The sequence below is a fragment of the Vanacampus margaritifer genome, chromosome 20 (genome assembly GCF_051991255.1).
Source record: "Vanacampus margaritifer isolate UIUO_Vmar chromosome 20, RoL_Vmar_1.0, whole genome shotgun sequence".
NCBI lineage: Eukaryota > Metazoa > Chordata > Actinopteri > Syngnathiformes > Syngnathidae > Vanacampus > Vanacampus margaritifer.
Genome location: NC_135451.1, coordinates 7,679,415 through 7,705,742, shown reverse-complemented (window position 1 = coordinate 7,705,742; position 26,328 = coordinate 7,679,415). Strand labels below are relative to the sequence as shown.

Sequence of the window (26,328 nt, the reverse complement as noted above, 5' to 3'; positions counted from 1 at the left end):
CAGTGTTTTAATACAAGCCCATCTGAATACATTTAATGCGATGGTCGATCTCGTTAACGATGAGTTGCATAATAATTTAGAGTTGGTGTGATGACATTTGAACAGGCTTCCCAAAATATATATGTTACGTTGTTACCTTGAATATCAGATTTTTTTTATTATTATTATTATCAGTTTTTTTTTAAATAAATAAATAGAGTAGGTATAAATTCAGCTAAATTTAGCTGGATTAAAATCTGTTCCAAATTTAGCTCGATTATTAAATTCCCAAATAAACACATCATTTTCATCCTGATTAAAAATATCTTGATGCCTATTTGGATTATCCTTCTGATTTTGCAATACATTCACCTATAGTACTTACAACAGGACCAGGTGGACCCTGGGGCCCCTCTCCTCCCTTCAGACCTGCAGGACCCTAAGGATGAAAGTCAAGGAAGGAGATTATTTCCGTCATCACTTGCGCAACATATACAAGCCATATAACAGTTACAAATATACGTATAAACACGTATGAATATGTGAAAGAGAGAAAAAAAAGAATTAAACACATTCAGAAGAATCCCTAACCAATAATTGTATGCTTCTTAAAACATGGAGCACAATGCATTGCAGCAGATGACTTCATTTGTTCCATGTCACGTTGTATTTTCTCTACACATGATTAAATGTGAGAGTTGCTGTGTCCAAATAAGCGAATAGCTAGAGATAGGTGCTGGTTCATTTGTTATGGACTAAAGCTCTGTCACCTGCTCCTATAGCAAACACAGTAGTGATCAATGTGGCGTGACGCTCTTACCGTGGCGCCAGGTAGACCTCTTTCGCCTGGAAAACCTCTGAGGCCGGGGGGACCGTCTTTACCGGAAGTACCCTGGGGTCCGGGGTCTCCCTGAGCACAAAATCGAAAAAGAAAAAAAGTTCACACATTGATCCATTCAAACCCAAAAACGTATAAATATGTTTTTTGAATACTTTGTCCTTCACTCCTCAAAACTTATTTATACGTTTGTTTTTTAAGCTACAGCATACAGAAAGCTTTCAAACAGCTTCTGACATGAAGAGGTCGCTTAAAGCAATGGTAGTTATTACAAAAAACAGCCAGCGGGTGGCAGCAGAGTATAAGAGATTTGCCAGGGCCATGTTGCAACAAGCTCTTTTCTCCAGTGTTTTCAACAAAACAGACACAGATACAAATGTACTTTTTTTTGCTGATGAAAGAAGAGACTCCAATCTTTCTTTTGGTAGGTTCTGTGTTTTTATAGCAATAGAACAGAATATTCTGTGGGCCTTGCAAAATCAGTGAAAATCCAGTAAAACAGTCGGGAGTGAAGGGGCTTATCTATTATTAAGGGGTGGCTCCCTACCCACATATTAAGGGTTCAATCCCATGACGTTGTGGTCATGTCGAAGTATCCCTGAGCAAGATACTGAACCACTAGTTGCTCCTGATGCTGCGCCATCGGTGGGTGAATAAGTAGTCGAATGTAAAGCGCTTAAAGGGCCTTGTAAGGTGAGAAAAGCGCTATATAAATGAAGTGCCATTTACCATTAAAAATACCACTTCACTTCATATGTAATATGACATGCAATGAATGCTTCAATCAAATCTATTGTTTTAAGTAGCAAAGTTTCTTCTAGCTTTGCTCTTCTCATTGCGCACGTTGCACAGCCGCAGGAGAGCCTGTGGGGCTTATAAAAGGATTTTAGACTCTTTTGCTTGGACCTCAGCAAAGTGTCCCCGGCATACTAAAACAGAGGCCTGAGTGAAAACAAAGGAGGGAAATAGGTCTGGGAGTAGTAAAGTGTTTAGAGTTAGCTGACAGACTTGATTAGATTGTCTGTTTTAGGGGAAGATGGGGTTGCAAATGAAAGCACAAGACTGAAGACGGGAGAGATGCAATGGAGGTTAAGTGTTACAGAAAGTCAGGGGAGTTGTTTCGACAAAATGTCTTCTGACTGTCTCGAAAGGGCTCTCAAATATTGGCCAAGGGGAGAATTTAGCCAAAGCATTTCAAGTAATATGTATTGTATAATGCATATTGTATGTTCAATGGCCACTTACAACATACTGTAACGAGTGAACTGGTGACAAATTAAATGTCTGCTGAGATTTTTAACTGTTAAAGAAGTTGCCATAGAAGCTTCTACGGAAATTTCAATAGCAATATAACAGACAGCTTTTATCAAAACCTAATTTACTGCATTATCAATACACTGTATGTGGTTTTGACTTACCTTTGCTCCTTCTTTGCCAGCAGCTCCTGGAAGACCTTGCTCTCCGGGTGGGCCAGGAGGTCCCGGGTGGCCTCTCTCACCAACAGGACCAGTCTCTCCAGTGGGTCCCTAAAAGGTTTGGCCCAAGGTTGAATAAAAAGCCACAAAAGTGCATGTAGATCAGACTATAGGGATGTCAAAATGAGTGCGTTAATTTTGAGTTAATTTAAAGTTCCTTTTACATCACTATTTTTTTTAACGCACGATTAATGACCGCCATCAAAATTAAGCAGTAATAAATGTAATAATAATGCATATATTTGTGGAGACAGATCAGATTGTATTTTACAATTTAAAAAATGTGCAGAATTTTACAAGTTACTTAATGTTAAAGATTAGATAGCTCTTACTATGAAAAGAAAAATGCACTGAGCTGTCACCAATGTCTTAAAAATGTAATTATGCCATCTAGTGGCAGAAAAAGGACCTAAACACAAATCGATATCACTCGTACAATTGTGTTGTTGTTGTTTTTTTACAGTACAGTACATCTTTTTAATCTTAATTCAATTTTAGGAATTATTATGAAATTACTGTATCAATGACTAAAAGATGCAGCCATATTTTTGGGGGTTTAACAATTTTTTCCACTTTTATGTTAAGAAAAGTATGAAAACTAAACTACTGACATATCATTTGCAATTAATCGCGTCTTAACTATTGAAGTAATGTGATTAATTACGATTAAAAAATGTAATCCTTATGCCCCTAAAATATATGAATTTTTACCTGGGGCCCAACAACACCGCCTGGGCCTGGTGGGCCAGTTTTTCCTTGAAAACCCTGGAAGAAAATACAGACACTTTAATTAAAAACAAAAAACCTTCAAATCATGAATGCATTTGTAACGTGCATGTATATTGCTATTACTAATATAAAGCTTAAAACATAACATCATATTGCTGCATTTCCTAAGCAACGTCACTACACCACCTAGATAGAGCATCTCACTCTTCTTCAAGTACCTTTCTAACTTTACATAATCTCAGGAGGACGTCTGATACTTGTGTCAAGAACAGTTTGAATGTCATCATGAATGAATACACTGACACATGCACACACACGTGTGTAAACACGCACAGGGTTCTCTGGGGAGTGGGGTGGAAGCTACTGAACAATTAGTTGTGGGGAAAAAAAAGATGCTGAATAAATTCACAGTTGTGCTTGATTAGTTTATGCAGCGCAGTATTCCCTTTGGATATGCTTTAACATTCTTTACCCTTCATAGGACAAACTAACTTTTGTGATTTTCCCCATTAAAAAAAAAAAAAAAGGCTGTGGTTGCAAAATCCATTTCTATAATGTTTGTCCTCAAGAAATTCAAGGTCATCCAGGCCTTGATTTACTCCAAACTGGACAAAAGTGGCCTTAATCAGAAGCGTCCTTTTTTGCCTTGCGGGGCATAATCTGAGCAGTACGGAAGAGGATTAGGGCCAGTGAAGAGAGAGGAAGAAAAAGGTTTGGCAGAATTCTCACTTTAATCTCAGAATTCTGATTTTAAAGTGAGAATTCTGCCAAACCTTTTTCTTTGACTTTAAAGTCAGAATTCTCACTTTAATGTCAGAATTCTCGCTTTATCACTTTAAACTCAGAATTTTGACTTTAAAGTGAGAATTCTGACTTTAATGTCAGAATTCTCGCTTTATCACTCTAATCTCAGAATTTTGATTTTAAAGTCAGAATTCTCACTTTAAAGTCAAAATTCTGAGAATAAAGTCAGAATTCTCACTTTAATGTCAGAATTCTCGCTTTATCACTTTAATCTCAGAATTTTCACTTTAAAATCAGAATTCTCACTTTAATCTCAGAATTCTCACTTTAATCTCAGAATTCTGACTTTAAAGTGAGAATCCTCACTTTAAAGTCAGAATTCCGACTTTAATCTCAGAATTCTCGCTTTATCACTTTATTCTCAGAATTCTGACTTTGTGATGTAGGAAGGAAATACTTTATTTTCTTAAAATGGAACACAGGGGGACTAAATACAGTGAAAACAGAAGGGGCCCCAAAATAGAGCCCTGCGGAACACAAAATGAGAGAGGAACTCAGAGTAACCAACTTTTTCTTTGCGCAACACACAGAGAACCAGATCGCAAACATTCAAGAAGAGATCCAGAGTGAAATAGGGACACAAAAAATATCGGGATGGGGACGGTACCTTGCTCAAGGACATCTTGGCAGACTAGCATCTCTCCGATACAAATGATCTGACTCAGGACTCAAACAAGTAACCCGAGAGCTCCAAATCCAATTTTACTATCATTTAGTGAAAACAGAGATCCAGTTTGAATGTGACAAACACTACAAAATCTTTATACGCACTTCCTGCAAAGCAACTTGTGCTGATGGGTCTCGGTCCCCATCAGCATCTTTATTGCTGTAATCAATCCGCATATCGGACGCCTGCAGAGTGCGCTCTTCAGCTATAAATCGAGGACCATAAACATTCTAATGAAGAGTATATCGTCATTGCGATAGCAGAAACGGAAGGTATCATATGAGGTGATGATGTGCGAGCTTTTAGAAGAACTTACAGCCCGTATGGAAGTATGGAATAAAAGCGGCGAGAGGAATGTAGCAAATGAATGCGACGGGGTCCAACTTTGCTTTTTTTTATTTTTTATTGTTGGATTAATCTCATGTCGGTGGGAATATAGCCTCTTGTGTAAAGATGAATTGTCATCTCTTGTCATACCACAAACTTCATCTTGGAAATATGACACAAACGACTACTCCATAGTGTGTGTTTTATAACACACAGTGTGTAATACTGAATATATTATGGAAGTACTTACTGTCTCACCGCGCTGGCCTGGATGTCCGGGCAGCCCATCCTTTCCAGGTGGTCCCTTATTTGGAAAAAAATATTCATGATGTACACACTGGTCATCATCAGTTAAAAACAAACAAACACACATTTTCTCATTTTAGCTGCGGCATTTTATAAATGCTTTGTAAGGACACCATATGGTGCAACAAAAGAAGAAATATCGGTCTAGACAATAACATTACAACTAATGACCCGCATGACTATTACAGGGCTGAAAGAATTAATGGGAATGTTCTTTCCTAATTATCATTTTACAGAATTATACGTACTTGGAGGTGCATCAGCTTGAATTTTATTGACTTCAAGTACATTGTTTTACATTTAAAGTGTGTATAAACTACTTACAGGGGGCCCCTTTGGTCCAGAAAAGCCCACAGGCCCCTGAGGTCCTTGAGGTCCCTATAATAAATATATCAACTGTCAGATCAATGACAAAGGTGTAGAAATAATCCAGAATAAAATGGAACATTACAATGACCAACAAGAGAGGCTTTATTAAACAGTTCGGTCTGTTTAGTTTTAATAGTGTCATAAAAAAAAAAGTCACTGCTATTTTTAATAAGCGGTTGGAAATTGCAAAATTATAGTAATCAAATAAATTAAAGAAGACAGATGGAGAGAAAGAGACCAACATGAGGACTTGGAGGTCAAACATTGAACAGGGTTATACAGTAGTCCAAAGGTATTAAATGTAATATTAAAAATAGGGCCCAACCAATTAATCGGCCGCCGATTATAATCAGCCGATTATTGCCCTTCAAACATCGGCCAAAACAATCAATTGGGCCAAAGTGAAAGTACTCTGAATGCACCATTTTGTTTGCGTAGCATTAGCAACTAGCAAGTGTGTAGCGTATGTTATGCTGGTTATTCTGTTGTTCCCCAAGCGTCCTTTAAGCTGTTTAATGACACCCCAGTTGGAGTTAACTGTAAAACTAAACACACAACGCTAAGAATTACATCCAATGTAGATTTAAATACAAAACATTCTTCGTTTTAAAAACATCGCTAGCCTAGCGCTAATGCTAAGAGTGCTAAAAGTGCCATTCAAATGCTAACAGGAAGTTAGCATCAACTTCGGGAGTGTTTTTCCTTCAAATAATGAATATTCACACACAAACGCTAAAAGGTGAGATAACTACACTACGCAAAGGCACAAATTCTTCCCAATGTGTGAAAAACGAGTTATTTTGATCAAACTTTCTTCTCTACTCACTTTAAGTGTGTACGTCATGGATGCATTAAATTAATTTTATGCATTAAGTATCGGCAGATTAATTATTTTTGTCTGCCAAAAATCAGTATCGGCATCGGCCTCAAAAAATGCATATCGGTTGGGCCCTAATTAAAAACCTCCAAATAAAAATACTTTTGAAATCAATTGTTTATTACAAGCAAGAAACTTAATCCAAGTGATGCTCGGCCAACACACTCCATTAGACTTCATTTTATCGACACATAAAGTGTATCAAGGCTTGCTGGATTCTTTAATTAACTTTTTTTTTCTGTGTTTTCGTTACACAGCAAAAGTGACAAACTAAAAGTTGTTTATCAAGCACTATGGCCATCTCGGTCAACGGAATAAGGTAATTAGAAAAAAGGTGTAACAGCAGCATTTTTGCAGGTATTTCCCTACATGCCCAAACATTGTTTTTAATAAGGAGTAGTTGTCTAATCATGTATAGAAATCAAAAATTAAAGACGAGTCCTGCCAAACTGTTAGATCAGACTCATGCATCATGCATGGACTTACTCTCTCACCAGGCGGGCCTGGAGGACCGTCATTGCCCGATGTGCCCTGTAACACACAACAACAACAACAAATGATCAGTCTATATTCTTAAAACCATTTCCATTGATCCAATATTATTTGGATCAATCCTTGCTGAGTTTCTTGTATGTCATGACAAATACTGATTCTCATACCTTGGGACCCGGCTTTCCTGTTGGGCCTCTTGCTCCTCGAGCCCCACGAGGACCCTAGAAAAAAGTCGACAGTTAATCATGAGATAACCTAAGCATTATTTCAAAAATAAAAATAATTAATGTAACCAGGAAATGGTGGGTTTATTGCTACATACCGTTGGACCTCTTTGTCCTCTTGGACCAGATTTGCCTGCAACACCCTATTAGAGAGCCAACAATAAAAAAAAAAATAAAAAAAGTTATACAATACTCATCTGTCACTACCTAACATTGCTCAGACCTATAAAATAAAGATCAATGTTATTTGTAGTTATGTCGTGCGTTTCTTACCCTGGCACCTTTCTCTCCGTTGGCGCCTGGGAATCCTGGGAAACCACTGGAGCCCTGTCAAAAATAGGAGGGAAATGATATAACGCAAAGAGCACTCGTCCTGTATTCATCACAACTCTTTGCTTGTTTAGGTTTTCACACAGATAACAGGTTGTATGACAAGGATGAAAACAAAGATAATTTTCATAATTATAGTTTTTGTTAATTTAACTGTAATATATATAATAATATATATATATATATATATATATATATATATATATATATTTTTTTTTTTTAAGCATTTTCTTATTAATTTTATTGTTTTTTGTTAAATATAATAGCCTTGGTCACTTTTAATACAAATTGTATTCTTTATTCTAAAATTTCAGCTAGAAGTTATCTATATTTTCTATTATTAGCGTGCCGCCACAAATCACAATCTTCTGTATCAATTTAGCAGAACTTAAAGTTGCAATATGGAACTTTTTTTTTCCATAAGTATCTTTAGAGTAGCCTTTTGATTTGGCTATTTATGACTGAAATGTCTTCTAATTAGTAGATTAACATCTTAGCTGTTCACAATGGGTACTCCTGGAAGCCTCTGGCCGATAGTTTTTAGGTTCGAATTTCCCGTGACGTCATGTGCGCGGTGTGTGAGTGAAGAAGGGTAGGTGCAGTTTCATTTTTCGTCAGCAGGTGGCAGTCGCGATTCAAAATTGAATATTCTACGCTCAAGCTTTACGTGAAAGTATTGTTAGCCTAATAGCATAAGTGAAGTCATTTTTTAGCTTAGTGTCATCATTAAAAAATCAATAAATGAATAACAAAAAAAATTGTGTTTTGTTTGCGTAGAACTGTAGATTGTCAGTCATTTTGGTTTGGGTTTTTGTCTTGTTTTCTTTTGGTTCCATTGCCTAATATGTAGTATGTATCTTTCGACTATTTATTGTGAATAAAAATGTTTTAAAATTGTATTTTATTTCTTTTGTCGTAAATTTATATAAATATTTTCAACTAAAACAAATTAATTATTTCCATAGAATATATTTAATGCATCGCTTCTTCTTTTTTCATACGGGCAATGCATTGTGGTCTATATCCACCTAGCCGCATTAATGTGTTTTTAAGTACATTCATAACAATGCCAGACCTGAAGGTGGCAGCAGTTCCCCAAATCCTATCCAATCAGAGTACGTCTGGTGACGTCATTTTCACAAATTAATTGGGCGGACAATGAGTTGCATGCCTTACCGCTAGGTGGCAGTAATGAGCCAAATACAGCTCGTCGCTTGACATCACTTCCACCATACGTCACACAAGCACAGACTGTTCGCGCTCACAAGTCTTTTTTTTTTTTTTTTTTAAATAATACTTGTAAACAGTCAATACGAGTGAAAACATTCACCCCAAAACATTCCAAAACAATTTGGGACATTACACTATTAGTCTAACAAAAGGAGGAACACATATAAACATATGAAGAACACATGCGTAAATAAACAGAAGGCCAGGAGTCAAAAACAAAAGACAAAGGAACATAATTGTATGTTACACCAAATTTCATGAGCAGGGAATTAAATACCATCTTACCATAGTGTGACGCACACATCAGATTGCATTGGAAACGTAAAAAAATGCTGACTCATACAATCCTTGATCATTTCACATTATTTCCTAGATTTATTAAACACCATACCTCCACATATTCTATTCAATATGCGGCATTTAGATTCTAAAATGAATCATTTAAACAATAACGTACCTTAGGTCCTTGTCTTCCTGGATATCCTGGCAATCCTGGTACTCCCAGTTTACCCTGAGAAATATTAAATCATTAAAGGTTAAGTCAACCCCCCAAAAATTTGTGACAATAATATGTTATATGTGACCTCACTAGTCTAAACATGACATTCTGATTAATATCACATTTGTGGAATACAAGTTATGAAGCAAAATCCAGCAGTATTTATCAGTATCAGAAGGCGGCCATTTTGTCACTTGTTGTCGAGTGAAAATGACATCACAGTCGCTCAGGTCAGGTAACAACCAATCACAGCTCAGCTTCAGAAAATAGGTGAGCTGTGATTGGACGTTGCCTGAGCCCTGAGCAACTGTGATGTCTTCTTCAGTCGACAGCAAGTGGCAAAATGGCCGCCCTCTGAGATGGATAAAAACGGCTGGATTTTGCTTCATAACTCATATTCCACAAATGTAAGATTAATCAAAATGTCATGTTTAGACTAGTGAGGTCACATATAACATATTATTGTCAAGAAATGTTTAAGGTTGACACTAACGCCAAACACATTTCAGAACGGTGTAGACTATATTACCTTTTCTCCAGCAGGTCCTAAGGGACCTGACTCTCCATTGGGGCCTGATCTTCCCTTGGGACCCTCTGGGCCATCCTCTCCACGGGGCCCCAACATGCCAAGCTCACCCTGATGTCATATTAGAAAAAAAAACAATCAAGATGCTGACCTAGCGTGCCTTGTACACAGAAGAATAAACTCCTCCTCACCCGGTCTCCTTTGATTCCCATGTCACCTTTGAACCCTGGGAAACCATCTTCGCCCTATAACAAAACAAGGACAACCTACAGCATGTTTCTAGAATTGCTCATTGCGTCTTTGCAAGAAACCGGTCAGTTCACACTTTACTCATTTGCCCCCAAAAATTTTAAATATTGCCATGGTCCCAAAAACGTATTTATACGTTTAAAAATAAATAAATAAATAAATAAATGCTATAGCATACAGAAGGCTTTGATGCAGCTTCTGAACTGAAGCGAACGCTTGAAGCAATGATAGCTATTACAATACCGTTATTGTACCAGCTACCAGCGGGTGGCAGCGGAGTATAAGAGATCAACCAGGGCCATTTTGCAAAAAGGCTGTTTTGCCCAGTGTTTTAAACAGATTTGTGAATAATGATGAAACTTGGCTATATTCTAATGCCAATTGCTAAAAAATAAATAAATACGGAAACAAATACAAATGTGTTTTTGTCCCGATAAAAAAAGAGACTAATGTTTTTATAGCAATAGAACGCAATATTCTGTGGGCCTTGTCAAATCAATCAAAATCCAGTAAAACAACCGGGAGCAAAGGGGGTTGCTTCAGTAAAAATGGCTGGGAGTGAATGAGTAAAGTGTTTCATTCTACAATATCCGAAAACTCAGTCCATGTCTGTTTGGCAAGTTTTGTGTCACCTGTCATTCCATTTGATGGATATTTTAGCACTGCTTTCTTCCATCACACTCATACACACACATGAGGTTAAATGCATCCGTTATTCATAACAAAACCTTTATCCCCGAGGCTCAGGAGTTTAATTCACACACTTAAATGATTCACGAACTAACACACACACACATACCTGTCACTATGGCAACAACAGCATCACACAGCCAGATGGTGTATTTTACCCAATATAACTTGTATCGATCTCAAGTGACCATCTCTGGTACTTCAAAGACGGATTCGTTGAAATTCCGCGTAGCGACACGCGCGCTTCAAACAGCTGGAGATGAAGCGAATTGTTCTTTGAAAGCGAGACGCCTTGAGCGCGACAGCTCCACATTCGCGCGGCCTTTGTCTCCGCCGGAGGAGGCCATCGTCTGACCTCTGCTAGGCGATAGCTCAAAGGATTCAGACGGACGTGAGGAGGGCAAAGACGGGCCCGAGTTGCAGACGCTGTAGCTTGAATATGTTAACAGGCGCCTCCTCAAACTTTTGTTTCCTTGGTCTAAACCTCATCAGAAACATGAGAAAAGTGTTGTTGTTGATCATGACATATTTTTAACTCATTCACTGCCAGTCCAGTTCAAATGGATCTTTGACGTGTATAGCCGTCAATGGCACTGAAGATACATAAAGTGATCACATTATCATCTGAGCAATGCAAAGCTACTACAGTATTTTATTACAACAATTCTTACCTTTTCTCCCTTTGAACCTTTCAAGCCCCGCACGCCATCAGCACCCTGTTGAACAGGAAACACTTGAATTATCTCAACAAATGAAGTTGTGCAGACTTGGCTTGACTCTTACAATAATACCAAATACACCATTATTACTGGACGATTAAATTAGACTAACCCCTGACCCTTACCTTGACACCACGAGGCCCAGGATAGCCGATTGGACCCTGAGGACCCACTGGTCCCTGAAAGAAGAATTAACATGCGTTTATATGAAGAACTGTTGTAATATTGACAAATGATTTCCAACCAAAATGGCATGGCAAAATTTGTATAGGAAATTATCTCATTTCATTGAACCGAAAAGTATTATTCATTAATTCCAAATATCTTTATTCGGCTAACTACAATTAAATGCTCTTCCATAAGATGGCATAAATAACAATAAACCTGAGTCTCAACCTGGAGTCATAATACAAAATAATAGCTTGGTGTTCAAATAAAGAGACCAGATTTTACACTCAATTTGTGAGTCGGTTTCTTGTCTGAAGATGATCATAATATTGATGCTTATTTGTTTAAAAAAATTATTAAAAAAAAAAAATTATTGCTGGTGTCAGCCCAAAACCTCATAAGTAAAATTTGGCAATTTTCATATTCATCATATCATCAAATATGTGGCTCCTGAAAAATGAAAATTTTGGAGGTACAAGGTTTTGTATGTATTGATCCAGAGGTAAACTACCTGGCATTATGTTCACAAATATGAATGTTTCTTCAAATGACAACTTATTGACATAAAGCACACGTATTAACTTATGTAACTTCATTCACCGTGGCTGATTATCTTTCTTACATATCATTAACTCATTCACTGCCATTGAAGGCTATAGACGTCAAAAAATTTGAACTATTTCTATTAGTTCAACTTTTTTTTTTTTCAGTTTTGTTAACAAGAGTATGAAAACCTAGAAGAATATTATTGTACATTTAGAACAGATATATAATTTGTGAATAATCGTGAGTTAACTATTGAAGTCATGCGATTAATTACAATTACAAATTTTAATCGCCTGATGCCCCCTAATTTTTAATAATCTTTTCTTTAAAAAAAAAATAATAATAAAATAAAAGATTATTTTAAAAAAATGTCAAGGTTTTCATACTCTTGTTAACAAAAGTGGGAAAAAAAGTTAAACTGATTTTTTGACGTTTATAGCCGTCAATGGCAGTGAATGAGTTAATAAAATGCAAAATAATCATTCAGGGTGGACAAATGAAACAATGCTTATCTGCACATTTCTATCTAAAATACCATTAAAAACATTTTTATTGCATCATAATCATGGCTTTTTTTTTATGTTGGTAAAAAGCACCTACTTGGGCTCCTTTTTCTCCAGCTGGACCCTCCTTGCCAGGATGACCCTGCAAAAACATAAACAAATATAACACAGCTTGTACTAAAAGTTAAAATAATGGGATGATTCGGGGAGATGATAAGTGGTCTGTGAGGGTAAATACAGAAAAAAATGCTTTTTTTTCCCTGTGTAATTTGCTTGTTAGCATTTTACTCTTCATCAATTTCAAACAGCTCCACATAACACCAATATGAAGCGAGGGATTTTTTTTTCCAAATGATATGAAGTCGATAGTCAGTCAGTCAATTGAAAACAGGTAGTAATAAGAGCACGTACAGGGGGTCCATCCGCACCAGGTAGTCCGGGCAACCCTGACCTGCCCTGGGGACCCTGCAGATGAGAAAAACACATAACAAGGATTTAGGATTTAAATAAAGTATGTAATCGGATTATACAGATGAATAAATGTAATTTATTGTGATTTTTGACTCTTTTTTTTTTTGCCGTGGAACAACTTCCAGATAATATTTCCGATTTACACCGTTCAAATTTCAATTTGCTTCAAAAATTCACACCTCCCGTGGTATATATATATTTATCGTCTGATTTCATATGACTTACAGTATTCGCACAATTTAACATTAAATATCAACTTTGAGATACATTGAAATTTGAGCACTTCCATACATCTGATACTGCTCAGTGGCACAATTAATTGGTCAAGTGCATTTTCCAGTAATCAGGAGGACGCGGGTTTGAATCCCACCTTCCAAATATATCCACGGCCATTATATATATGTATACCAACTGACTACCATATCAGGAAATGCATTACAATGTTATTGAAATGATTAAACGCATGCTAGCTTACAGCATCAGATGACACTTTTTAAAATAAATATTTTTAATAAAATAATTATTTTTTTTTTTTATTTACTCCATAATCACATGCATTCAAATCTTAGCATTCAGCTTTTCAGCATTTGTCTAGTTATCCCATACTTTTTCACCAGGAGGTCCAATAGGGCCTTGGGGACCGGGAAGACCCTATGAAAAAAAAAAAAAAGCACATACGTAGAAATGAGACTTGGTTTCTATGACAACACACACACAAAATCATCTGTGGAGTATGTCGGCGGTGTAAAGTTGAGCTGGTGAAAGAATGTTAAGCTTGTGTGTGTGAGCGCGATCAAAGGACACATTAGCGTTTATCATTCATGTGGAACTGTTTGATTAAACATTTGTGCATGTGTATGTATAATAATGTTTTTTTTATGGCACCTTAACATGATAAGGATGCTATCAAATGAATCAACTACAAAAATACCCCTTAAATATTGGGCTCACTTGAAACATTATGGAAGCTTTTACACACGCCTCCTTCTTTGTTTTGACATAAGATCGCAAGACAGGCTGTGATTGATGACTTTACCTGAGTGCCTGAAATTCCCTGCTGGCCCGGCGGTCCCGGTTCTCCTTGTGGTCCCTAAACAAAATGAGGAATAGCGGTCAAAGCAAACTCAACATAACGCCTGCTTTCATTTCAAAAGTGACACTTGGATTGCGCATATTAATATCATCGAGCAAGGAGGTGTCGTGCTTTAACTAGCAGCAAAATGGGCCGTAACTTAACAACAGTAAAGTATAGAACATAAATATAAAAATGTAGTGAAAATGTCTTGATAAGTTTCTCTTAAATATATTAACTCATTCACTGCCATTGACGGCTATAGACGTTTTTTTTTTCCAATTTTGCTAACAAGAGTATGAAAACCTAAAAAAAATATTGTAAATTTAGAACAGATATAACATTTGTGGTTATTTATTAGTTAACAAATGAAGTCATGTGATTAATTACAACAAAAAATGTTAATCGGCTGACGGGCCTATACTCTTTAAATATGACTTTGGTGATTATTTTAAGAAGGTGTCGATATTTATTTTTTTAGATAAAATGTAAAAAATCTGAGAATAACCATAAAATCATGTCTTTTGGAATTACCAAAAAGTCAGATATGTATCTTTTTAGATAAAATACAAAAAATCTGAAAATTACCATAAAATCGTGCCTTTTAGAATTGCCCAAAAAGTCCCCCAAATTTTTTTTTTTAAAAGGGAAGAAAAAAAAACATTCAAAAAGTAACTATAAAATGTTCAAAAACAAAAGAAGAAATCCCAATAATTACCATAAAATATTCATAAAATTGCCAACAACGTCAGAAAATGTATTTAAGAAAAGGCAGGTCAAATAGTAGACCTAGAAAAAAATATTGTAAATTTAGAACAGATATAACATTTGTGTTTATTTGTTAGTTAACAAGTGAAGTCATGTGATTAATTACAATAAAAAATGTTAATCGCCTGACGGGCCTAATTAAAAAAATATATATTAAAAATAAGGGCCGTTTAATCGTAATTAATTGCATGATAATTTTATATCTGTTATAAATGTCAAATAAAAAAATCTAGGTTTTCATAAAAAAAAAAAAAAAATTAAATGAAAAAAATGTTTAACTGATAGAAATAGTTCACATGAATTTTTGACCTCTATAGTCGTCAATAGCTGTGAATGAGTTAATGGTTCTCAGGTCAATTTTTCTCCCCGTTAATGGTTCTTTATTTAGACCAAATGCCATAACAAATATGATATAACATCATGATCCCATGGTAGAATGTAAGCAAATGACATTTCTCCTCTGTAGGTCCTTTCGGGCGTAGGGATGACCTCTGACCTCACAGCTGTGAATCCCAAAGGAATGTTAACAGTCCAATGTAGACAGTGCAAAGTTATCTTCTTACCATGTTTCCTTTTGGACCTGGAGGCCCATCAACCCCAGCAACACCCTGTGAGGGACAATTAAGGAAACAATGAGGAAAAATACAAATGACCAATATCAGGAAGTGGTCAAATATAGTATAGTGAGGAAGCTGAGGGTACATACAGGTGAGCCAGGAGGTCCGGGAGAACCGCGAGGTCCAAGAAGACCTCTTGGACCCTAAAATGAAAAGAATTCAATTATTATTGGCCTAAAAAAAAAAAAAAAAGATGATGTTTTTTTGCGCCATAAGAAAAGCATGAGTCCTTAGTGGACACTTTTGGTAAAGCATTTGAATGATATTTGAGATGCTCAGAATAGATTTACACTCTCGCCAGCCAACCCTCTGGGTCCGATCTCTCCATCCTCGCCCTGTGGGAAGAAATAGGAAAATAGTAAAACTTTTTAAAAAAAGACTGAAGTAAGCCAAAGTTTGATGCAACTCAAAATATTAGTGGATGACTTCAGTTAGTGTTTTTATTTATTTCTTCTTTCATTCCTGTATTTATAATAGGAAGTACTTACTCTCTGTCCGTCTTCTCCAGGAGAACCTGGGGGTCCAATTGGTCCAAGCTCACCCTAATAAAAAGAGGAAATAAATTTAGTATGACCTTCAACCTAACATACCCTTATCTTATCTTATTTTATAAAAAGGGAAGTGTCTGGGCAAGTTCAAAATCTTTTCCAATCAATATGTACCAATAGGTCGATATGAACAATATCCTCCAAAATATGTGTATGACTTTATATGTATTGCATAATTGAAGTAATCTAGTAAAGTCATCCAGAATCTAAAATTATTTAAAGGATTACTGGTTGGGAAACAGAATTGCTTACTTAGTTAATGTATGGGAATTTATTCATTCTTTTCTTTCTCATGAAATTGCAGTTTGTCAGTCAGTAAACTGTAATTTCAAAATTTTTAACACTAATTAAGACAATACGCAGATGATGACAATCAAATCACAAGATGATTGTTTCAATTATTAAATTATTATATTGTTTATATTGGGTTCATAATGCAGTCAGAATAGAATAATAAATTTGAGTGTAAAAAGGTAAAAAAAAATCTTTTTTTTTTTTTAACAAATTATTCAACAAAATGAAATTGAACTGCACTTACCCTGTGTCCTTTTTCCCCAGGTAGTCCGGGTAGTCCATCAAAGCCTCGGTCACCCTGAAATAAAATAATGAATCAATTGAGAGCACTATAACTATGAGAAACACTTTTTTTTTTTTGTAGCTATACTTAATTTCTCGTGATAGTGATAATGATACCTTGCTGCCTGGCTCTCCGGGCATCCCGCGTGCACCGTCAGCTCCGGCACGACCCTGGAAGCAAAAAAAGAGACCTTGAGCATGTTTCAAAGTTTTAAAATAAAAACACAAAAATAATTGTGTCAATGCCGAGACAGGATACATTCAAGGTATTTTTTTAAATGATATTCAAAATCAACTAATATCTCCCATTTGACCCATTCATTAAGATTACTGTATTGATTTGCCTTTGACTTTATTAGTAACCAATGAGGTCAAGGCGCTTGACACAAATTGAGCGCACACGTCCTCTATTCGCTTTCTGATTCACTTTGACATTTTCAGACGGATTAAACAGGCCGGCAATTGATCCGATGATTGGAAGCCGCGCGGGCCTTTAAGCATTTATCAAGCGATTGTTTGTTGGGTTGTAAATAATCCTCTCAGCGTTTGAGCAGCGGGTACAAACAACTCCACACACAACAAACACAGAGATGATTCCAACTTGAGTGAGAGTGGACCGGGGTCAATGAGTTCACTCACCCTTTTGCCGGCTTTTCCGGTTTGTCCTGAGGGCCCTTGGACGCCACGGGGCCCCTGGTAGAAACATAAGAAAACTCAGTAGTGACCTTGAGTGACTTCTTTTTTGAAAACATGCGCTCCTCACCTGAGGACCGTGATCTCCGGCTTCACCTTTCAGTCCAGTTGACCCAGGTAGACCCTTGACGGGAGACACGACAAATCAAACAAGTTGTCTCTAAAATCGCCACGCTTGCACTTTTGTCCAACTACGGCAAGGTTTGTGCAAATGTAACCACTAGGGGGGAGTGTTTAGCTATAATAAATCCCTCTGTATGGGCCTCAAGATTTACACCTGCGCTACATAGCACACTTTTAGCAATCTTGTCCTGTAAATGTCAATACTAATTTGAAACAATTTAGTATCATTAATAGCCTATATGTGTACTTACTACTTACATGGTTGTTCTAAACATCTCTAAAATGGTCAGAAATGACCAAATAAGGGCACACAACAATGTTTTGTATGCTAAATATCCCAAGTTCAAACCACACACAATACAGAATTTTTTTTAATTTTTTTTTATTACAGTTGGTCAGAAGCCAGTGAAAGGCACATTTCACAGAGCCTCCCGTCGGTGTGCTTTTTTGCAGCAGATAATGAGCGGATCGAGTATCAACAAGCCCAAAAGAGAGGCGGAAGGCGAGGGGTAGAGCAAAGTACATTTCCGAGGCAGCTGGTAGCACTGAGATAGTAACAAGCAGGCGGTGTGCACCAAAATGCCACAAAGGGCTGATGCGACATTTCCATTCAAATCTGGTTTGAAATGTGACACAATGCAAACGCAATAATTTCTTAATTTAAGTATAATGTCAATAAGTAGTAAAGTAAAATAGGTTGCCATAAGGATCTAAATTCTGAACATTTCATTGAAGATGCTTTCATTGAATGTACGTTTCATGGAAGGTGAAAGGGATGATAAATGTTTAAAAAATTTATAAAAAAAAAGTAATCAAGACGAATAAGTTACTCACCACTGGTCCTGATCTTCCTGTCAAACCCATTGGCCCGGGTGATCCCCTCATAGCCAACTGCAAGGTAAATAAGATGATGACTCATATACTGTATCTATATAGAAATTATAAATTTCTTCAAAACATATTACCTATCATATTTTAATTTAAAAAAAAAACGTGAACACAACTTTTTCTAAATTTGTATCAATTTCATTATACTGATACGGAAGTTTAATGTCATCATCATCAGGGATGTTGGATACGACTTTTTTTCAGATCAATACCAGCACGAGTACTCAACTCTTTAGTAGTCACCGACACACAAGTACCGATACCACTATTACTATTGATACATAAAATTTCCCCTTCCTAGTATCGACAGATAATTTTAAAGAAAGACCTATATATCTCAATGTAGCATTTTTCCTTAAAATTGCATGAAAATAATGTCAATTTTCTATTATTCTAATTTCTAGTTCCAGATCAAACCGAAAGCTTTTGAAATAAGGCTGGGTATCGGCCCGATACCGATACCTTGTATCGATACTCACCCAACCTTAATCAACATCATCAAATTAAACAAAATATGAACCATGTAAAAGTTATGTGATATTTTGCTGTTTTCCTCAAGATGGAATATACTGTGCCATCAAATATTCAATTAAAAAAAATCTATTTGTTCTTCAAATGTAAAAGTTTTTTAAACTTCAAGGCCAACCCTGAATCCACAGAGACAGAGATATTTTCTACACCTGTCAGGTTTGTCCACCCCAGAGTCCTTTGGGGTATTTTTAACAGTCTCTCCTGTCTGCCCATCTGTTCAAAGTGGCCTTTTTAGCTTGTTGCTAGTCAGATCGCTCAGCATATTTCGTTTTACTCTCGTAAGCACTTACTCTGGCCTGGGAAAGGATGGCCTGAGCCTGGGCTTCTTGGGCCGACACCACCGGACCCTTCTCACCATCGCCACCGAAGCGGAACTGTTACACACAAATATACGCACACAAAGACTATGAAAAGGTTCCTCAGTGCGTTAATAATTGGCCCTCATTATTCGCGGGGACAAAAATAACTCTGGTTTAAGTGTTTGATATTCGTCAAACTTACTGGCAGCATCAGCATGGTACCGGGGGGCCCTGCAAGCCCATCAGCACCGGGCAAACCAGCACGACCGGGAGGACCCTAAAATGGATCAGATGTAAAGAATAATCAGGAACTCATTGTTAAACGTCGAGTGAGGGACATTAAATAGTTGAATTGTGGTGCTATGAGATATTTCGCTAATCGCTAGCTGTAGCGCGATGTAGCTAGCTGTAGCTATAGCTGGAAATAGCTATTATATCTTTTCAGATTCACGCCCAATTTTAAAAGTTTTCTCTGCCGAATTAATCATTGACTCATATTTGACTCCATTTGTACAGGTAGAAGTAAATGCTGTAGGCTGATGTTGCTAGCCCTGTCCATCTCCAAGCATCCGTCCAAAACAAACATCCAAATATAAGATGGTGTGTCGCGTGTTACCAGGCTGAGCTCAGCAGCCAAATGATTCGATATTCATAACTCAAAACCAGAGCACAAAATGGCCCCTTTAACACAATGCCAAGTACCTAAACTGTATTGATGTAAATATATGTCTATTTGATATAGTATGTAGCAAACAAAGACTTTTCACAGTAGAACAATTTGATTTGACGTGACAGACATTTTTCAGGTATTGTGCAAACACAGCAGTTTTAACCTCCGGGTCGCCTAACCGATTAAGTGATTAGCATGCACACACACTGAAATCCTGCGTGAGATGTAATTAACTTCAACAGCTGCTGAGATCATAATTAACTTAAAACAACATGCAAGTAAAAAAATACATTTGACACTGCAGTCTTTAGAGTTAAAGTTTTGGCGTCCAATTCACGTCACGGGGGAATAGTACAGTTTTAGTGGACATGATGTGGACTTGTACTATTAGTTCCTGCTCTACTTAAGTCCAAAAATGTTAACTTTCTTGACAAGAGGAGTTCTGATTTTTATTAGCCTTTTTTGAGTTATCAATATGAGATAAATCATAAACAATATATTTCCATATCCATAATTAACATGGTTGTGAATATAGGTCTAATTATCATTCTAATTTGATGACCAATGTGGTTCCTTTAGCGGTCAAAAGAGGTGGCAAAAGTCACAACCCCCCCAAAAATAAAATAAAATAAAATAAAATGGAAACTCACTCTGTCACCAGGATCTCCAGCAGCACCAGGGGGTCCTTGTAGGCCAGAGGGACCAGGAAGACCCTTTTTTCCAAAAACAACAGTAAGTCAGCAGACCAAAAGCTTAATGTGACAATCAATTCAGGTGATAATGATGTTAAAAAAATAAAAAATACATCCAGTGTTTTGTCTTTTCAGTCGTGTATACTCACAGCTGGGCCAGAGGGTCCCGGTGGTCCTTCAATCAGCATGCCCTTGAAAAAAAAAAAACATTGTTTCACACCACAATGATTGGCAGTCGAAAAAACCTTTTACACAACAGCAGAGAGTAAAATCTCTCCAGAAAGAAATGACTTGTCATTGAAATCCCTGAGCACCAAATGTGGGGGTCTTACAGGTTCAATCACAGCCGGTTCGCCCTTCTCTCCCTTTTGGCCAAAGGCTCCTCCAGCTCCAGCAACCTGTGATAACAGACACATTTTGCTCGGTCCATCAGGACTGTATGAGTGTCATATACTGTATTAAGCCAGACGCAGCTTTTTAAGAATAACACAATGGCGTAAAATGACTAAACAGGCAAATGTTAGTTATCTAGAGCAAGAGTGGACCCCCGACTGAGTGTGCTTGAAGTGGAGCAATGCAGTCGCCGCATTGGCACCGTGCAGGATGGCTAACGGTGATCAACTAGAGCAATAAATGACGTGAACAAGTTATTGCTGTCATGCAAACCCCAAAGAGAGAAAAATAAGGAGAAATGCATTCATATTCTTATTTGTGTGAAGTATAATTTGGATTCCATTAGTGGTGGTGTTTTTGGATGTTTTGGAAGTAGAGAAGTGGTGCGACGATGGCAGAGAAGTTTTAAGAGCTTACCCCCAGATAAGCAAAATGAGCTGTAGTAAGACTGTAGTAAGAATACCTGATTATAGGATTTGACTAAACTACACCTACGTGGCAACGAAAAACTGAGATCTGTTTTGGATTCCGCACTCAAAAATCAGTTAAAAACAAAATACAGCTGTCAGATCTAACTCAACAAAAATTTGTTTTCCCCAGTGTAATTGATCGTCACATAACAATTTTTTGACGTTGACTTTCATAATGAATGTCCCTGTCTTTTTCTGCTGTGTTTCTTAGCAGTGCAACAAAAAACAAAAATCATGACTGCCAACTGTCATTCAGTCACTGTTGATTGGCAGTGCTGCGCTAATTCTGGCAATTGGCTATGGTTAATTATGGCAATTTTTTTTCCTGACTTTTTTTTTTGCTAACAAATTTCTGACATTTTGGGCAATTTTGTGAACATTTTATGGCAGTTTTCAAGATTTCTTCTTTTGTTTTTGGACATTTTATGGTTACTATTTGACCTGCCTTTTCTTAAATACATTTTATGACTTTGTTGGCAATTTTATGAATGTTTTATAGAAATTATCGGGATTTCTTCTTTTGTTTTTGAACATTTTATAGTTACTTTTTGAATGTTTTCTTTTCTGCCTTAAAAAAAATTTTGGGGAATTTTTTTGGGCAATTCTAAAAGGCACGATTTTATGGTAATTTTGAGATTTTTTGTATTTTATCTAAAAAGATACATATCTGACTTTTTGCTAATTCCAAAAGACATGATTTTATGGTTATTCTCTGATTTTTAACATTTTATCTAAAAAATATATATATTGACACCTTCTTAAAATAATCACCAAAGTCATATTTACAGATTTTTCAGGAAACGCAAAAAAGGTCACCATGGGGAGATGATTAAGGCAAAAAAAAAAAAGCAAAAAAATGACTTATGCAATAATTTTAAGAGGGTGACGATATGTAAAAAATAAAAAAAAATGTTTCTACTAATTTTCTATAGGGGGCCACAGCAGAAGGACTAATGAGCCACAGGTTGCAAACCACTGAATTAGAGGTTGGTGACCCACTTAATGTGAAATTAATGGTCTCTGATTGTTATGTATTGGCAGAGAGTTTGTCACAGTCTGCCTGGACAGTTAAGAGCCGAAACAGATCTTGATGACATATTTCTCATCTATCACCATCATCTTGGAGGTGGGACTGGTTTGTTATGTGGGTTGACAAACATGGCGTGGCGGTTAGGTGTGAAGAGATGTCAAAACAAACCAGATCATTTGTAAATTGTAATGTAATGATTTCGGGGTCAGAATCTATGAAGTGAAGCATTCCGTTATGACAAACCCAAACAAGTCCCGCAATCAAATCACCAGCAAACCATCAGCGGGACCGACTCCGCACGCAACATGCTCGTGATTCGTGACTCATGCCAACTAGAAAAGATGATCACTAGAAGACAGAATTAGCCTTACACACGTGCACACATGCACACACCCCTCAGTCCTCAAATCAGGGTGCGAATACTTACGGCGCTCTCAGAAACGTCCGTTTCAGCAGCCACCCCAGGCCCCACTTCCTCGTCATAGGCGGCAGAAGGTTTCGAGGGGGCGGGGCCATACTCATCATATGCCCCATAATCATACAACCTGTTGTCAACCTCTCCCAAGTCATACTCCTTCAGGTCATCATATTCCTTCAAGTCATACGCTTCCACACCAGTGTCCACGTTTTCCGCTGTTTTTGGGACACCGGCGGGCTCCGGAGCAACGGGAGGGGCTTCGGTGACATAATCACCGACAACATCCTCCTCCACAGCCTTGGGTTATTACAAAAGGCAAGAAGAAAGGAAGCAATGGCCAGTAGAATGTTAGTTGAGCAAATTGAGTACTTTTTAGAAGTGATCAAAGCATGTATGCATATTGGTATAATTAACAATGGTAACACCTTATGTAGTTTGAAAAAATAGCAATTGTGGTATTGTCAACCTTTAGATGTCAAATGTCAAATCATTATGTAATACAAAAGGTGTTATCATTATAGTTTCAAATACAGTCAAAAGTGTGTTAATACATACATACGTGACAGACTTAAATGAGAACTCAGCCTCATAATAATATGTTCTATGCGGCCCTATACTCTAAACATGGTATTCTGATTAATATTGTGTTTGCGGAATATGAGTTAAGTAGCAAAATCATAGAGATCTCAAATAACTGAGCCAGTTAATACTTCCAGAATTGTCTTTCAAAAAGGTGTACTAGAGAAACAAAGGGATTTTTTTTATTATAATAATTAACGCTCCTAAATTCTAAAAAGTATTCCTATATCATCACATTTTTTTTTAATTTTATGCATTATGAGTATATTTGTTTTAATCCTAGTTTCAAGAAAGATTTGGTCCAAGAAGTGGTCCAAAAAGTACATACAGTACATATGCATAGTACACAAAGAAAAACGATATCTCTACATTTTGGGGCAATTCCGGGTCACTTCCTGTTCAATTTGGGGCACTTCCTGTTGATTTTGGGGCACTTCCTGTTCAATTTGGGTCATTTCCTGTTCATTTTGGGACAATTCCAAGTCACTTCCTGTTCAATTTGTGTTATTTCCTGTTGATTTTGGGGCACTTTTGGGTCACTTCCTGTTCAATTTGGGTCATTTCCTGTTAATTTTGGGACAATTCCTGGTCACTTCCTGTTCAATTTAGGTCATTTCCTGTTGATGTTGGGGCACTTCTGTGTCACTTCCTGTTCAATTTGGAGCACTTCCTGTCGTTGACAGCAAATAGCAAAATGACCGCCCCATAAGATGGATAAAAATGGGTAGAATTTGCTACTTAACTCATATTCAACAAACACAATATTAATCAGAATACCGTGTTTAGATTAGTGAAGCTGCATAGAACATATTATAGTATAGAAAATGATGATTTCGGCTGAATTCACGTTAAATACTATTTCAGCCTTTTTTTTTTGTTCGTTATCATAGCCTACAATTTACTGATACTAAAACAAACAAAGGCTGGAATAAATGTTGGACTGTCATTTTGCAAGTGATTGTAGCCAAATTCACACATTTGGATGTTAATGGTCAACCACAATTGACACAATCATTTCTTTCATTCCATTTTGGTGAGTAAAAAAAAAAAAGGATATGATGACACAGGTTGAGCTGGCACTAATCCATGTAGCCAAATGATAGATTTGAAAGTTCCTGTGTAATCACATCCTCATCATCAAAGCAAGTTGATAGCTGGCTGTGGGAAAGCTTTGTTTTTTCTTGACCGTAGTTCTGAACAGAACACCAAAAAAACAAGCTTCTCCTATGATGGGAAATGGAGCATATGTTGTTCAGTAATAATATGCCGTGCCTTATATTTGTGTGGCCAATGAAAGCCAATAAGTCAGACTTAAAACAAATCATTCCAAAAAAAAAAAAAGAGAGCAATGATGATGACATGTCAAATCGGTCAAATTGCCGAAATAACAATACTGAGCTCTCCCAAAAAAAATAAAAATAAAATCATTCTCATTGGACTTTTATCAACCAGTTTGATTTAAGCAAATATAAATACACTTGGCAAAGGGGATCCAAACAGACAACTAGTTTCAAGAAAGATTTGAACTAACCAAAGAGAAGTTGGTTAAAATCTTTGGACACAACCCAAAAAGACGCACCAATTTCACTGAAATAGTTGTGTCTTTACATACCAGATACCTTCTTTGGCAAAATCCTCCTGGACACAACTTCCCTTAAACTATTTTTTTTAAATGTAAATGAAACGAGAAAGAAGACGAAAGTTACCTCGCTGGGTCCGTGCGTGGCAAAGGGGGACTGAGTCTGAGAATCATCTACAGTTCCGTAGTCAATGCCTGTATTGTAATCTTCTACATTGTTTAGCTGAGGCATGTTGAAAAAAAGGAAAGAAGAATAAAGCAAGGGTTAACACAAAGGTTTGAACCTGGGAGGGGGGGTGGTGGGTTATTTACTCTAGGGGTCCTCCCAAGCTGACTACGGACTTTGCTACTGCTACACGGAAGCGGTTAGGGAGCTCGCAGGCTACCATCACAGATTTTCTCTTCAAAATCTTGATGGGTTTTTGTTTCTTTTTCGCATCTTGATCGTTTACCCTAAAACCGCCTCGGGGTCGCGCCGGCGCTGTGGCTTGGTAGCCAGGCATCTGTCGCTTCTTCTTAGCGGCAAACTTTTTAGCCGGGTATTTTTTGGCAGCCAAGAACTTTAAGGGCTTGGCCTTAGTTTTACTGAGGGACTTTCGGGTCCTCTTCTTTTTCATGGAGACACTACGTTTGGTTCTCTGGAAGAGGGGGCGGCGACAAAACAAACAGCAAGACAAACATTCAAGAGTGGAAAATGATTTCAAGGCACAATCTGTGAATGGTGTCCAAATATTGTAGCGCCACAAAAATATTAATTGAAATGATGCTGTACAACAATCACAGACTGTGCCTTTCATGAAACACAGAAGTCGGGACAATTGTATGATTTGGGGACAGATGCACATTTAAATATTTGCTTTTCAGCAGCCCAGTTTTTAAACACAAGACATGCTAGAATGCAAAGATGGGATTCAGTCTCAAGCCTCATAAAAGAGACAAAGATGCACTAGGTTTACATGCACATGAACACAAGTCCGGCTCAACCAGCTCAAAATCGCAGCCACAATAACTGGTCAAAAATACTCTATTCGTGATGAATTTGATTATTTGTGGAGTACAACAACCTTCTTCTGGGAGTTTGCATACCAGACATGCACTTTATTACGTACACCGGCACGAGCAAATGAGATCCAATAAAAGTGCTCATGTTTAAGAATGTTCAAGTTTTGATTGACACTGTAACATATGTATTAATTCAGCTATGTTTATACTGTATAATTGTGAAGGATTTGATATTTGCCCTTTCTCGTGTAGTAATTAGGGATAGGCGAGTACCGATACCAATACCGAAATTTGATGCTTCAGGGTATCCAAAGATTATGCCAAATAATTTGTTTCATAATAAATTAATTTCAATCGGAGTC

The 26,328-nt window shown here is 37.0% G+C and overlaps 1 protein-coding gene across 2 annotated transcripts in view; it reads right to left on the bottom strand.

Annotated features, from left to right (window-relative positions):
- col11a1a (collagen, type XI, alpha 1a) overlaps positions 1-26,328 on the bottom strand; it is a 63,228-nt gene that overhangs the window by 13,796 nt on the left and 23,104 nt on the right. The window contains exons 7-41 of one of the 2 annotated variants that reach the window (XM_077554429.1): positions 25,092-25,187; positions 22,816-23,103; positions 20,828-20,893; positions 20,645-20,686; positions 20,454-20,516; positions 19,336-19,410; positions 19,125-19,208; positions 18,250-18,306; positions 17,363-17,416; positions 17,239-17,292; positions 16,717-16,770; positions 16,562-16,615; positions 15,964-16,017; positions 15,766-15,810; positions 15,565-15,618; positions 15,422-15,466; positions 14,055-14,108; positions 13,625-13,669; positions 12,959-13,012; positions 12,645-12,689; positions 11,456-11,509; positions 11,283-11,327; positions 9,864-9,917; positions 9,676-9,783; positions 9,105-9,158; positions 7,361-7,414; positions 7,186-7,230; positions 7,031-7,084; positions 6,858-6,902; positions 5,450-5,503; positions 5,070-5,123; positions 3,004-3,057; positions 2,236-2,343; positions 800-889; positions 365-418 (exon numbers count right to left, since the gene is read on the bottom strand). In XM_077554429.1, the coding sequence (XP_077410555.1) occupies positions 365-418; positions 800-889; positions 2,236-2,343; positions 3,004-3,057; positions 5,070-5,123; positions 5,450-5,503; positions 6,858-6,902; positions 7,031-7,084; positions 7,186-7,230; positions 7,361-7,414; positions 9,105-9,158; positions 9,676-9,783; positions 9,864-9,917; positions 11,283-11,327; positions 11,456-11,509; positions 12,645-12,689; positions 12,959-13,012; positions 13,625-13,669; positions 14,055-14,108; positions 15,422-15,466; positions 15,565-15,618; positions 15,766-15,810; positions 15,964-16,017; positions 16,562-16,615; positions 16,717-16,770; positions 17,239-17,292; positions 17,363-17,416; positions 18,250-18,306; positions 19,125-19,208; positions 19,336-19,410; positions 20,454-20,516; positions 20,645-20,686; positions 20,828-20,893; positions 22,816-23,103; positions 25,092-25,187 (2,310 nt within the window). The remainder of the gene's footprint in view (positions 1-364; positions 419-799; positions 890-2,235; positions 2,344-3,003; positions 3,058-5,069; positions 5,124-5,449; positions 5,504-6,857; positions 6,903-7,030; positions 7,085-7,185; positions 7,231-7,360; positions 7,415-9,104; positions 9,159-9,675; positions 9,784-9,863; positions 9,918-11,282; positions 11,328-11,455; positions 11,510-12,644; positions 12,690-12,958; positions 13,013-13,624; positions 13,670-14,054; positions 14,109-15,421; positions 15,467-15,564; positions 15,619-15,765; positions 15,811-15,963; positions 16,018-16,561; positions 16,616-16,716; positions 16,771-17,238; positions 17,293-17,362; positions 17,417-18,249; positions 18,307-19,124; positions 19,209-19,335; positions 19,411-20,453; positions 20,517-20,644; positions 20,687-20,827; positions 20,894-22,815; positions 23,104-25,091; positions 25,188-26,328) is intronic. The other variant, XM_077554430.1, reaches the window with a different exon arrangement.